The following is a 13829-nucleotide window of genomic DNA, read 5'->3' as shown; positions in this document are numbered from 1 at the left end:
CATATTTTTGTCTCTAATGAAACTATTACACTATGTAGACAAAAGTGATTGGATACTGACAGCAAATAGATCAACAAAATGTTATTGACATCAGTAATTTGTACTGTAGGTCCACCAGGTGCAGTGATTCTTGTAGACACTGGTCAGCTCAGAGTCTAGATCTCAACCCATTGAGAACCTCTGGGACAAATTGGAGCAGCAGGTGCATTCTAGGCTGACTCAACCTTCTTCAGTGTCACAGTTGGTGACTGTACTTAAGGCAGAATGGCTGTTGTCTAGGAACTTGTGGCCAGTTTGCCAAGAAGGGCGTCTGCAGTAATCACTGCACGTGGTGGACCTACAAAGTACTGACGTCAATAAAATCTTGTTGATCTATTTGTTGTCAGTGTTCAATCACTTGTCTATGTTTACAGTCGGCAAGTGTGGGATAGGTATCCATAGGTAGGTGAGGATTCATAGGAGGTGGAGCAGGAGGAAGAGAAGGAAATACAAACATACAAAACAAAGTCTGGCCATAAAATACATTTCTCCTGTGATGGCCTCAGAGGTAGGCCAGAACTATGATGTGATTCTGGGTAGTCCAGCAGCTAAACACCTAAGTTAGGAGAAACCAGAAGATCTGATCCTCCATTGAATGCTGCGGGTCAGTCTAAGAGGCCCATTGTTGGTAACTTTTATCCAACATTTAACACAAGGACAAGATGGCGGCAGTCAGGACAGGTGGTGGGCCTAGAGTACCAGGGTTACGAGGAGCCAGAGCAGGGGATATAACCACCTCAGTTGGTCCATGGCATAAATGTATATGATTCTGATGTACCCCCACAGCTGCCTCAACTTGTGAGTGTTTATATTTAAATATTTTCATAATGATTATATGGTCTGTGTACATGTGTTACACATAGATGTGAATATATTCAACTCCAAGCTCATGTCACTTGTCTGCATAAGTAACTGAGAAAGTTAGATGAACAGACACATTTCTTAATAGGGACAAACAAAATTGTTTTGTATTGTTTGTTCACAGAACCACCAAAGAAAAAGACACCATCCAGAGCCACACAAAGACCAGATGAGGAGGTATCAGGTAACTGCATAAAGTCAAAATGTTGATGCTGTAATGGTGACTGCTGTTTTTTGTAAGCTTTGCCCATTATAAACCTAAGTTGTTCATTCTTTTCCATGCAGGATCTTCATAGGCAGGTTCTGGGCCTCACCCTGGGCTGAAGAACAATGCGAATGGTCCAGGTCCATTGGTCCAAACATTGTCAAACATTGCCACCAGCATTCTCTTCGAGTCCTGATCAAGCAGCTGGTGAGTGAATCATGTAGATCAAGTTATTTATTATGGGAATGACAGCCATTTTTAATGGGAATAGGCGCACATTCATATTATTCCCTCTTTATCAGTCACCACAATATTTTCTTTTACATTTATTTAGTAATTACTTTGAATATTATTCCCTCTTTATCAGTCACCACAATATTTTTAATTGTTTTTTAGTAATTAATTTGATAATTAATCTCTTTTCTTTTTTTTTCTTTAAAAAAAAAAAACTTTTTAAAGGCTTTAATTTTTGTCTTACCAGTTTATAAAAATAAAAGGAACGTTTTTAACATCTCATGATGTATCATTTCTGTAAAAGAGAAGTAAGGTGAGAGTGGTTTCGTGGACAATTGGTGATGTTCCCAATCAACCTGCTTCAAGTTAAAATTTTTGAGAATTTGTTGGATACTGTAAATGATAGTGGGAAGCTTTTTGGTGGTTGCAGACAACATCGCTACAAAAATATTCTCTGAGGTCTATTCTTTATCCATTAATTTCTACAAAAGTAGGTGAAAATTTTTAATTTTTACTTACTTTTGCAGAAATTAACTAACGGGGCCATTTATTTCAAAGGTAATATATGAGATATCTCCTGTTAACCTTTCAGTCCCGATCTGGCCCTGCATCTCCAAACAATTATATAGGGATCAAAATGAATTGAACTCCGAAAATACAATTTTTTTGATTTGACAGTGGAAACCTATGCCATATTCATATGGCATTTGTTCTTGGACCCCCCTCCTTCCTATAGCAAAAGGCTGGAGGTCCAGGTTGGCAAAAAGGGATCCTTTTGGATATCTTTGCCCCGTTTCGGATCCCTCCTCTGGATGCCGGCTTCTTAATTTGCATGATCGAAACTTAGTTCATGCATGCACACTATCACTGCTGAGTCAGAATGTGGGGGAATGACTTCCCAGTAGTGCAAGTAAGGCAGTACAGGCTTGTATGGTGTACCATTAATAAATTAGTAGCCGGTACACCGTACCACCCAACCACCTTACTGCCATCATTAGCTTCATGCCTGTGCCATAGAGTTAGTCACAGCACTCGGCAAGCGTACGGGCCAGCCTGTGAGTGACTGGTTGAGATTGACCGTGGTGCCTGGGCTAGCCTGTGAGTGACTGGGGGCAGTCCAGCAGCTCCCAGAGCACTGGGCATGCCCCAGAGTGCAGAAAAACAGGGGCATGTCATGCAGACACACCCCCATGCCACATGACTATGCCCCTCATGATGCATGGCCACGATGCACTCACATAGTACCAGAAAGAAAAGATTTTATTTGCACCACCGTGTCTTTCTCAATGTGATGGATAAGTATAAGAGGGTAAGTAATGTTCTACATCAGTGGTAGCCAACCTTAGTCCTCATGAGCTACCAACAGTTCACGTTTTCCAGACCACCTAGCAGGTGCACAGGTGTATTCATTACTAACTAACACATTTGAAAAGATCCACAGGTGGAGCTAATTATATCACTTGTGATTCTGTGAGGAGACTTACAAAACATACACCGTTGGTAGCTCTTGAGGACCAGGGATGGCTACCACTGTTCTACATCAATAAGGATCAGTTTAAAGACATTACAGTATCATAATAGTCCAAATTTCAAAATCCCTCTGAGCCTACAAACTCAGGGATTGGTCCATGTGGGACCATTATAGAACCATACAGAACCTCACTATGACTATATGCAGGGATAGCATAGGATAGCTGAAGTTGTCAACCAGGGGCCCAGGGCAGTAATTATTATGTAGATTTGAGCCACACTGGGTATACTCATACAGAAAAGAGTATACGTTAATTAGGTTCTTACCAGCAATTTCTCTAATCTCTGAAGAGCTCTCTTTATTTCATTATTGCGCAGACTATAGATGAGAGGATTTACCATGGGGATCACTGTTGTATAGAGCACAGTAAAGACCTGCTCTAGGACAATGGGTTGGTCGGATGGTGGCATCAAGTATACGGACATGCAGTTAGCGTAGAAGATGATCATAACGGTGAGGTGGGACGAGCAGGTGGAGAAAGCTTTTCTTCTTCCTTCCCTTGATTTAATATCTAATATAACACTGATAATTTTTATATATGACATCACATTGCTCAAGAATGGACAAAAGCCAAGTAACACTAAGTTACTATACGTGATGATATAGAACATGCTGGAGCCAGAGCAGGAGATGTCACTCAGAGCTTTCGCCTCACAGAAGAACTGATGAATGGTGACAGAATGACAGAAGGACATTTTAATAACTGAAACTACACATAGCATTGAGTTTACTGATGCAGATAGCAAGATCATCGTCACAAGCAGGACACAGATCTTCTTGCTCAGTATCTGGTGATAGTGTAAAGGATGACAGATGGCAATGTATCGGTCATACCCCATCACAAATAATAGCGTAACCTCGGAGCTGGCAGCTATAAAGAAAAAGTACATTTGAGTGAAGCATTGTGTGTATGATAATGTGTAATTCCCAGATCGCAACATGTCCAGGAGTTTGGGGACAGTTACTGTTGTGTAACATATGTCTACAAAGGACAAGTTACAGAGAAACATATACATGGGGGTGTGTAAACGTGAATCTAAACATATAACTGTGATTATAGCTGTATTCACCAGGACTCCTAACAAATATATTAGTAAAAAAACACAGAAGATGAGGGGCTTGTCATTGGTTTTCATAGAAAATGGCAAAATATGGAATTCTGTAACAGACGTGTGGTTCTCCATTAGATCACCAGTCTGCAAGACAATAATAATAACATACTGTGCATTAGTATAATATTGTACAGTTTACTATAAAATAAAATATATCTTAAACCAAGCTCTGACCCGGCACCCATAGATTCCTGCGATATTGTATAATATTAAATTGCAAATGTGGACACATTCTTCTCATCATAGTCGCATCTGAAATGCAAATGGTGATAAATTGGTTCCTAAGCAATGTGACCAAAGTGTACTTAGATGGAAATAATAAAGTTTTTCAGACATTTTCAAAAGTATTTAAAAAGTGTCAAATTGTTTCTTCTTTTCAGTAGTACAAACAATATACTGCGGCATCTCTGCTACAGTGTAATATATCCAGCAGTTTGGGGACTGTTGTGTGACACATACAAGTTAGCAGAGTCAGTGTATGGGGACCAAATCCTATTAACGTAAAGCTACTGGACTGCGTCCTGGTCCCAAAAGCTATTGGCAGAGTAGCCTAGCAGTGTGGAGTGCAACGGAATGATGCGAGATATATTTATTATCCAGACGTTATCAACCAGGGTGAAATACATTTGATTATATGTGACGTTAGGGGCGAGATGCATCAATGGTAAAAATGCGGTCAAACCCCGAAAATGTGGTTTGGGTAATGCTATCTTCCTGATGGAGTTACCCATAGAAGCCTATGGGATTCTGGCCCTGATTCAGAGCCGGTCGCTCTGACAGAGCGCTCGCTCTGAATCAGGGCTGGTCTTTTTTTTTTTTTAGAACGGCCTCCTGGCCACTCGCATAGCTGTGGGTGACCACCCACAGCTATAGCGAGCGGCCAGAAAGACCATGGCGACCATTGGGCTTGCGACGAGACCTTTGTGGTAGGGTCTCATTGCCGCAAGCCCCAGAGAGCTTTCGGCTCAAACAGAGCCGAAAGCTCACCCACTGACATCACTTGCGATGTCAGTGGAGCCGCCCCCAGACTGTAGGCGTTCTCATGGGAACGCCTCTGTCTGGGCAGCCACCCCCCGGCCCGCCCACCAAAGGGGGCGTGCTGTCACTCAACATCGACAGCACGCCACCTTTGGTGCGAGACCCGGAGTGACGGTTTGCCCGTCACTATATGGGGTCTCGCTCATGTGTACGACGGAGCCGGCTCCGTCGTGCGCATGCGCTCTGGGCCACCATCGACCCGGTTGCGACCGTTCAGCGCTTGTGACCGGGTCTGAATGAGGCCCTCTGTCTGCCGAGTGCAGCAACTTTACAGGCTCTGCACACAGCAATCTGCACACAGCAATCTGCACACAGCAATCTGCACACAGCAATCTGATGGAAAGTCTCAGGGTTGCACCTGTCCATGAGGAACGCTAGGAAGAAAGACCAGCACAGATGCTGCACATACGCAGGTGCCAATGTCAGAGGCCGGACCTCGTGCAGAGCTCTGTCAGGCCCTAGAGACCACCAGCTTCGTTACCTGTCTGCAGCATAGATGGAGGCAGCTCCAAAGTGCTCCTCACTCAACAATATCTACAGAGGAGAAGTTACAGAGAAACAGATACATGGGGGAAGGGGGGTGAGTAGATGCAAAGCCAAACATATAACTGTGATTACAGCTGTATTCACCATCACTGCAAACAGAAATATTAATAGAAAAGCACAGAATATGAGGGGTTCATCACCGGCTTTCATGAAAAATGGCAAAATGTAGAATTCTGCTACAGACGTCTGGTTCGCCATGAAATTCTCCCATCTGCAAGACACTAATAATATGATGCAATATATTTGTATGAGAATAATGTAACACTTAAATTAACACTTGGGGGTAAATTTACTAAGGTTCGATTTTGCATTTTGAGTGATTTGGCATGCGATTTGTATTCGATTTTGCATTTGGCCAAATCGAATGTAAAATAAAATTTCAAATCTAATTTTTGTCAAATCGACCTCAAATCGAACATCGAAGAAACATCGGTACTTTTACATAGACCAACACACAAATCCCTTATTTAATATCATTCGATTTGAAATCAAACACAAAATCGACCTTCAAATCGAACTTCAAATCCCCAAATGAATAGACCTGCTTCATGCTTTCGATTTGAGCATGAGCAGGTCGGATTGACACATACATGCAGACATCAGTGAGATGCATGCATGTATAAAAGACTGTAAAAAGCAAATAAAGAGTTAAATGTTGAAAAAAAAAAGAGAACCAGCCCCGGACTTTGCAAAGCCAGTCCTGGTTGTTTAAGTACAGGCAAAATAATACGTAGGGTTCCACTGTACTTAATACAACCAGCACTGGCTCTGGGATCCAGTCCTGGTTCTGGAATTACAAGGAAAAAATCATGTAGAACCAGCACCAGACCGTTTCTAGTGGGGGGCTGATGCCACAGCCAGGGGAGCCCTATCACCGGGCCCCCCAGCTGCAGCATCAGTCCTGACCGCTAGTCAGCCCAGGCCTGGGGCGTTGTGGAACCCCCTCCCAATAAAGGAGTCTCTCTCTCCAGGGCACCCCTAGCCTAGGTTGATAGCCCGGGGCGGTGGGTGGCGGGTTGATAGTGTAGGTGTAGTGTAATAATAGAATATGTAAAACATTGTCTTTACAGTAGAACTGCAGGTCCCAGCAAGCCTCACCCCCATGCTGGTTCTTGGAGAACCACAAAAAAACACAAGACACACACACCGTACACAGTATAATTTTAATAAGCATACATGCACTCACACATGTATACACACATACACACAAAATTGGGGAGTGATAAGAGACCAGCCACTCAGCTCCTAGCTGTCATGTCAGAGGCTGTGTTTGAAAAATGACAGTTAGGAGCTGATTGGTTGGCCATTATCACTCTCCAATTTATTACTTACTAGAGCTTAATACATTTGCCCCGTGTCTCCCCACCAGGCACTCACTTTCCATATATGCCCACCATCTCATGCCCACCCAATATTCCATTCATATTATCTCACATCATCTTCATCTTTTCTAGTGCCATTGGCACATTCCGCACTCACCATGCTGCACCATATTGATTAAATATTTTGCCATCAAATCGACTGCCCCCAATTAGCCCATTTCCACCAATATGACCACATAAGTCCAGCCACCGACCCTGGCCCCATGCCCCAAAGTCATCCGGTACACACATCCTTCACATTCCACTTAAACTGAAGACCACACACACCACACTTTATCCCTCAGGAAGTGTCCATAGAATTTCAGTAGTGACCAGGATGCTAAGTTGTTCCCCCGAGCCTCTACACAAATGCCACAATATAGACCATAGTGGAATCCACAGTGGAACACATACAGCACCGTGCATTCAATGGCAGCCATTGTAACAAGGAAAGACAGCACAAGGAAGCTGTTCATGTTGGACCAATACTCTTCTAAGGGCACACCCACAATAAACATATACCCTTAATGTCAGATAACATTTTACACATTTTTCTCTAACAAACTTACATTCTGTGCACCTTTGTAGCTGCAGTATGTGAACCCTATTCTTCTGTCTTCCATTACTGGTAGTAACCACCAGGGCCGTAAGTAGAGCAGTGCGACCTGTGCCATGGCACAGGGCACTGCAGGGAAGGGGCGCTGTTCAGGCCTGTCAATTTTCCTGTTTATTATCAGTCTCACTTAGAGCTTCCTCTTCTTTTATCCCCAGTATCTCCTGGCTGCCCCAGGAGTACCCTTGTCTCTTCCATGGCCCTTCCCCATGAAGCCATGGCCCTTTTTCAGGTGCACTTTATGTCCCTATTTAAAAAAGGGTTGCGTCAATGCTCTCTCCGGTACAGGGCACCAAAAAGTCTAGTTACGGCTCTGGTAACCACTGCTTGTCACCTCATTGCTTCTCACCTTTCACCACCTCAGAAGATTTAGGGCTCTATTTAGTAAAATATGGGGAAGCCGATTCATAATTATCGGCTTTTCTCGCAAATTTTATATATTATATGAGAAAACTCATGCCAGAACACGCCATGCCACACAGACACGTCCCAGTGAGGAGAACGTGGGGCTGCTGTGACTTTGTTTTTTGAGAAAGTCGGCAACATAAGCCTGAACCCTGTGCCTGCGCAGAGCGGTTCCTGATGCAGAATGCAGGAAGGGAAATATCTCTTCCCTGCTTTATTCCAGTGACAGGAGAGATTACGCCATCCTGAGATGGCGATATGTTTTTGAGAGAACCATCGCCTCTCTCAACCAAATAAATAGCATTTGTATGTAGCCTTCATTGAAACCTCCGGGGTCTGCACAAACAAATGGCGGAGAAGTCAATGATATTTTCCTCACTTTTCTCTATACTAAATATAGAGAAATTATATTTTTCTATATTTTATGCTTTCTCCAGCTACAATGCTGGAGAAAAGCTTTTTTCAAGTTTACTAAATAGTAGAGATGTGGACAGACCCCGTGTTTTGATTTCGGTTCTAATTCATCATCGTGTTTTGGTAAGATTACCCTCAAGTATTTCGGTTCGGTTTTGGTTCAGTTTTAGAGTCCTTAGAAATCAATAGAAAAACTAAAACAGCTAATATAATGTCATTTGGACCTGTTTGCATGCAATCTAAACACAAGTTCAGTTTTTAAATCTGAGTTCCGAATTGACAGCAGACCAGAGCTGGGACTCGGTTCTACTTGGAGCCCCAAAGTGATTGGGAACCGGGACTCGATTTGACTCGGAACTCCTAAGTTTGGGTATGTTTGGATTTCAGGAAAGCTGAACCTCACATCGCTACTAAATAGACCCCTTAAGCAGAGCTGTCTTAACAGCATTTTGGGCCCTGGGCAAAGCAATGCACTGGGGCCCCTACCCACCCATTGCCGGGAAAAAAATGTAAATGACCACTAAAAATAAAACCTTATATAGATAGATAGATAGATATATCAGGACCGGCGCTAGACTTTACTGCACCCATCGTCGTCCCTGTGTTGCTGCCCCTTCCCTCCTCCGCTTCCTCCCCATGAGTTTACATTATCCAACTAGTGTCGGGAGGCAGGGTGGGCTTTCCCTGTGCCCACCGGCTACAATAGCGCTCCGGGCGACGACCCGGCTTGCCTGTGCCTGGAGCCGCCACTGATAGATATATATATATATATATATATTATATACAAAAAAGATACAGGTATTGTGAAATGCGATTTCACACCACCCCATTATGGGGACCCCACCCATAAGTATAGCTGGCTGCTCATAATGACTATTAGGACATTTTTGATAATGTAATGTATGTTACATTACATTATCAAAAATGTCCTAGTCATGACTCATGACATGACAGGTTCACAGTAAGCTGGTAGGTTGCATTCCCCTCCCCCTCCCCCATCACCCCATTCATATTAAGAGGAGTCTCCTGACCTGTCACCTGTGTACTGACTCCTGAGAGGAAGCTGAGACCAGATCCCGGGATGACGTCGGACGGATCCTCGACTCGTAACTATGCATAGAGTGGAGAAATAACATCATGTGACCTGTTGTCAGGGCTGCATTTACTGTATAAACCTATAGATAAGGTAGCTCTATCAAAGGGGCAGCCGATAAATGGATTTATGAAAGTAGTGTTTTAAATGACATAATTAATTACCACCTTTTTTTTCACCCTTTACACTACATTATTTAACGCCTTAACAGTGTATTTACTGGTTTGATTAACTCATGATGATGCACAAAAAGGGGTGGGAAGAGAAATCTAGTCCTCATGTAACACCTTTCCCATCCAGAAACAAACAAGGGTTAGGTCAATTAGAGGAACTCTACTACAGTTAATCAAACCAGTAAATACACTGTTAAATAAATAAATAATTTAGTGTAAAGGGTGAAAAAAAAAGTGGTAATTAATTATGTCACTTAAAACACTACTATCATAAATCCATATATAGGCTGCCCCTTTGATAGGGGCAGGGCCGGCTACCTTATCTATAGGTTTAGGTCATCAGCTTAATATAAGCACTGACCTGTCACCTGCTCAAGACTGGAGCCTCCATTCACCTCAACACCAGTCAGGTGACGTCACCACCAATCCGACCGGCACCAGGGAGACGGAGTCAGGCTACGCGGCAATCGGCGGCAGCTGCTGAGCGGGACAAGGAGGAGGAGCCAGCAGCAGCTGGTCTGGGCCTGGGCGGAGCATGCGGCGTCTTGCGTATGACGCATGAAGTGATCTCCACATGCAGACTGGTGAGTGAACTGCAGGCAGGGGGCGGGGGCGGATGCTGGTGACTGACGGACGGACGGCCTGACGGGGGAGGGGAGGGGGGGGGTGCTGGGTGCTGTCAGTGCCGCGGATGCACAGCGCTAGCGCTATGTAAAAGAGAAAAAAACAACAACATTCCGAGACTGCAGGGGGCTGGGGGGCCCCTTGAATCTTCGGGCCCTTGGGCAACTGCCCATCAAGCCCAATGAAAGAGACGGCCCTGCCCTTAAGTCAGGGGCAAATTAAGAGAGGAAGAGGCCCGTGTGCAGTCTCTGTCCGGGCCCCGTACTCTCTAGCCGGCAGCACAGTATACTCTGAGCAGTAGGAGCACTATCGCACATGTGCTGGTCTTTGGGAAAATGGCACAGCAGCCATTTCTCTACTGCACACATGCAAACACCAGGAAATGGTCACCGTGTACATTTCCCAGTGATCTGTGGACTGTTGCTGGTGCCAACGAGGGACTCTGGAGAGGTGAGTATTAAAGAAATGGGTGCAACATATGCTGTGTGGGCCCCCCCCAGGACTGAGGGGCCCCTGAGCACTGCACAGCGTGTACCCATTATAGATACATCACTGCCTTATGTTACTGAATTCTATAACATGATACAAAATGTAATAAAGTCAAATTACAAGCACTGCCTAGAGGCGCTAATGCCAAGTGAAGTGAGCTGATGTATATATAAAGGAGAGTCACCACTCATCAAGAATAAATAGATACATAAAAACAGATACAGCCCTCTCAAAGTAACTCTGAGAATACAATTAAAATGTATATCAATATTTAATAAATTAATATATATAGATATAAAAATAGTGATCACAATGATATCACAATAAAACACATATAAAAATTGTGATAATTTCACCCCAGTCCACACTAGTGTTCATTCAGTTCTAAGCGGTATATAGTGGTGCTGAGCCAAAAGAATGGATAGCCATAATTACTTGAATTCTCCTAATTCCTGTGGTACTGATCATGTCCAGCATGTGATGTATAGTTACCAATTTCCTGTAATTGCTGTATGGGGTTCCTTTAGCAACGATGACAATGCTGTGTGGTGATTTAGTCCCCTAAAACATGGTCCAAGGAGATTTTTATGGTTACCAAACAGAGATGAAATGAAGATGGCTCCCGCAGAGCTGAAGATGGTGGTGGGTGAATGTATGCAAGTCGTCTAACGCGTTTCGCTGTGTAGACTCACAGCTTTCTCAAAGCTTTGTGTTTTATTGTGATTTCATTGTGATCACTATATTATTTCTATGTATATTGTGTTATTAAACATCATCATCGTGCTTTGGTAAGATTACCCTCAAGTATTTTGGTATATATATATATACATATATATATATATATATATATATATATACACATATACATTTTAATATTATTCTCAGTGTTATTTTGAGAGCGCTGTATTTGTGTTTTTGTATGAATGCTATAATAATTTATAACCATCATGAAAGTCTGTCTTATTGGTGTCTTGTCTCTAACCTGCCTAATCTTCTCTTTCCATTTTATTCTTCTATAATCATCCATTCCGTCCACATGTAAGTTAACCATCGCTTTGCTGTCTTTCCCTGACCACTAAATGTTTTGTCTCCATCAATCACCGCATTAATAATACTGTCATAATTGTTCTATATATTCCTGTCTCGTTACATATCTAATGAGTTCATATTATTTCTAACTACCAAAACATCTCACCTTTTGTGCACAATTACTATCAACAGTAGATTAAAGCCATTTACTGTCTATCTGTCTGTTCTCTCCATATCCATCTAACTCATCTCTCCATTTAGTACATTAAGGCTGTATTTTCTGTTCTATACATACCTGTATGTACTAATCTGTGTCTTAACTCCCTTATATATATTAACGGCACATCTTTATTTCTCTCATTTTTATTTTTGCTTCATGTCATTTATTTGCATATTGCACATCTGTATAGGAAATAATGACTACCAATCTCTCCGTGGGGCTGTATCACCCTAATACTTGCGCCATCTCCCGTGTGATCATTTTGGAAGATATCGCATGTGCAGAAGATCGAGCGGGCGCAGTGCCAGGGTTTTTACTGTCAGCAGCGTCGTCTTTCCGAATATATGACGAAAGATGGAGCTGTTGGTGAAAGATAAAGGTGGTGTTGGTCTCCCCTGCATGCAAACCGTTCCTGGTGGAGGGTGTGTGGTACGGGGCCCGCTTAGACCATGGGGCCCGTGTGCACCACATTCCCTGCACCCATTATATACAGTCAGGTCCATAAATATTGGGACATTGACAGAATTTTCATATTTTGGACTCTATTCACCAACACATTGGCTTTGAAATGAAACAAACAAGATGTGCTTTAACTGCAGACTTTCAGATTTAATTTGAGTGTAATTACATCCAAATCAGGTGAACGATGTAGGAATGACAACGGTTTCTATATGTGCCTCCCACTTTTTAAGGGGCCAAAAGTAATGGGACAAACTAAACAATCCTAACTCTAACTTTCACTTTTTAATACTTTGTTGCAAAACCTTTGCAGGCAATTACAGCCTGAAGTCTGGAATGCATAGACATCACCAGACGCTGGGTTTCATCCCTGGTGATGCTCTGCCAGGCCTCTACTGCAAATGTCTTCAGTTCCTGCCTGTTCTTGGGGCATTTTCCCTTCAGTTTTGTCTTCATCAAGTGAAATGCATGCTCAATCGGATTCAGGTCAGGGGATTGACTTGGCCATTGCATAACATTCCACTTTTTAGCCTTAAAAAACTCTTTGGTTGCTTTTGCAATATGCTTCGGGTCATTGTCCATCTGCACTGTGAAGCGCCGTCCAATGAGTTCTCCAGCATTTGACTGAATATGAGCATATAATATTGCCCGAAACACTTCAGAATTCATTCTGCTGCTTTTGTCAGCAGTCACATCATCAATAAATACAAGGGGACCAGTTCCATTGGCAGCCATACATGCCCACGCCATGACACTACCACCACCATGCTTCACTGATGAGGTGGTATGTTTTGGATCATGAGCAGTTGTTTCCTTCTCCATACTCTTCTCTTCCCATCACTCTGGTACAAGTTGATCTTTGTCTCATCTGTCCATAGGATGTTGTTCCAGAACTGTAATGGCTTTTTTAGATGGTCTTCCTGTTTTTGAGGCTCACCAATGGTTTACATCTTGTGGTGAACCCTCTATATTCACTCTTGTGAAGTCTTCTCTTGATTGTTGACTTTGACACATATACACCTACCTCCTGGAGAGTGTTCTTGATTTGACCAACTGTTGTGAAGGGGTTTTTCTTCACCAGGGACATAATTCTTCTGTCATCCACCACAGTTGTTTTCCGTGGTCTTCCGGGTCTTTTGGTGTTGCTGAGCTCTCCGGTGCGTTGTTTCTTTTTAAGAATGTTCCAAACAGTTGATTTGGTCACACCTAATGTTTTTGCTATCTCCCTGATGGGTTTGTTATGATTTTTCAGCCTAATGATGGCTTGCTTCACTGATAGTGACAGCTCTTTGGATGTCATATTGAGAGTCGACAGCAACTGATTCCAAATGCAAATGTCACACCTAGAATCAACTCCAGACCTTTTACCTGCTTAATTGATAA

The 13829-nt window shown here is 43.0% G+C and overlaps 1 protein-coding gene across 1 annotated transcript; it reads right to left on the bottom strand.

Annotated features, from left to right (window-relative positions):
- Positions 1–1210: 1210 nt before the first annotated feature.
- On the bottom strand, positions 1211–4054 carry LOC148535020 (olfactory receptor-like protein OLF4). Its single transcript, XM_088464492.1, has 2 exons — positions 3137–4054; positions 1211–1309 (listed from the first exon to the last, which is right to left on the bottom strand). Exons 1-2 carry the CDS (start codon positions 4052–4054, stop codon positions 1211–1213), a joined length of 1017 nt encoding a protein of 338 aa, XP_088320618.1.
- Between the last annotated feature and the right edge of the window lie 9775 nt (positions 4055–13829).

The sequence above is a fragment of the Taudactylus pleione genome, unplaced genomic scaffold (assembly GCF_031769625.1).
Source record: "Taudactylus pleione unplaced genomic scaffold, aTauple2 ptg000061l, whole genome shotgun sequence".
NCBI classification, from domain to species: Eukaryota; Metazoa; Chordata; class Amphibia; order Anura; family Myobatrachidae; genus Taudactylus; species Taudactylus pleione.
This window is presented reverse-complemented; position numbering and strand designations above follow the sequence as displayed.

Coding starts and splice junctions, on each gene's coding strand:
- LOC148535020 (XM_088464492.1), bottom strand. CDS start 4,054: ATGGAGAACCACACGTCTGTTACAGAATTCCATATTTTGCCATTTTCT. Junction 1,310..3,136: donor AGAGATTAGAGAAATTGCTG/GTAAGAACCTAA, acceptor TTCACTCACCAG/CTGCTTGATCAGGACTCGAA.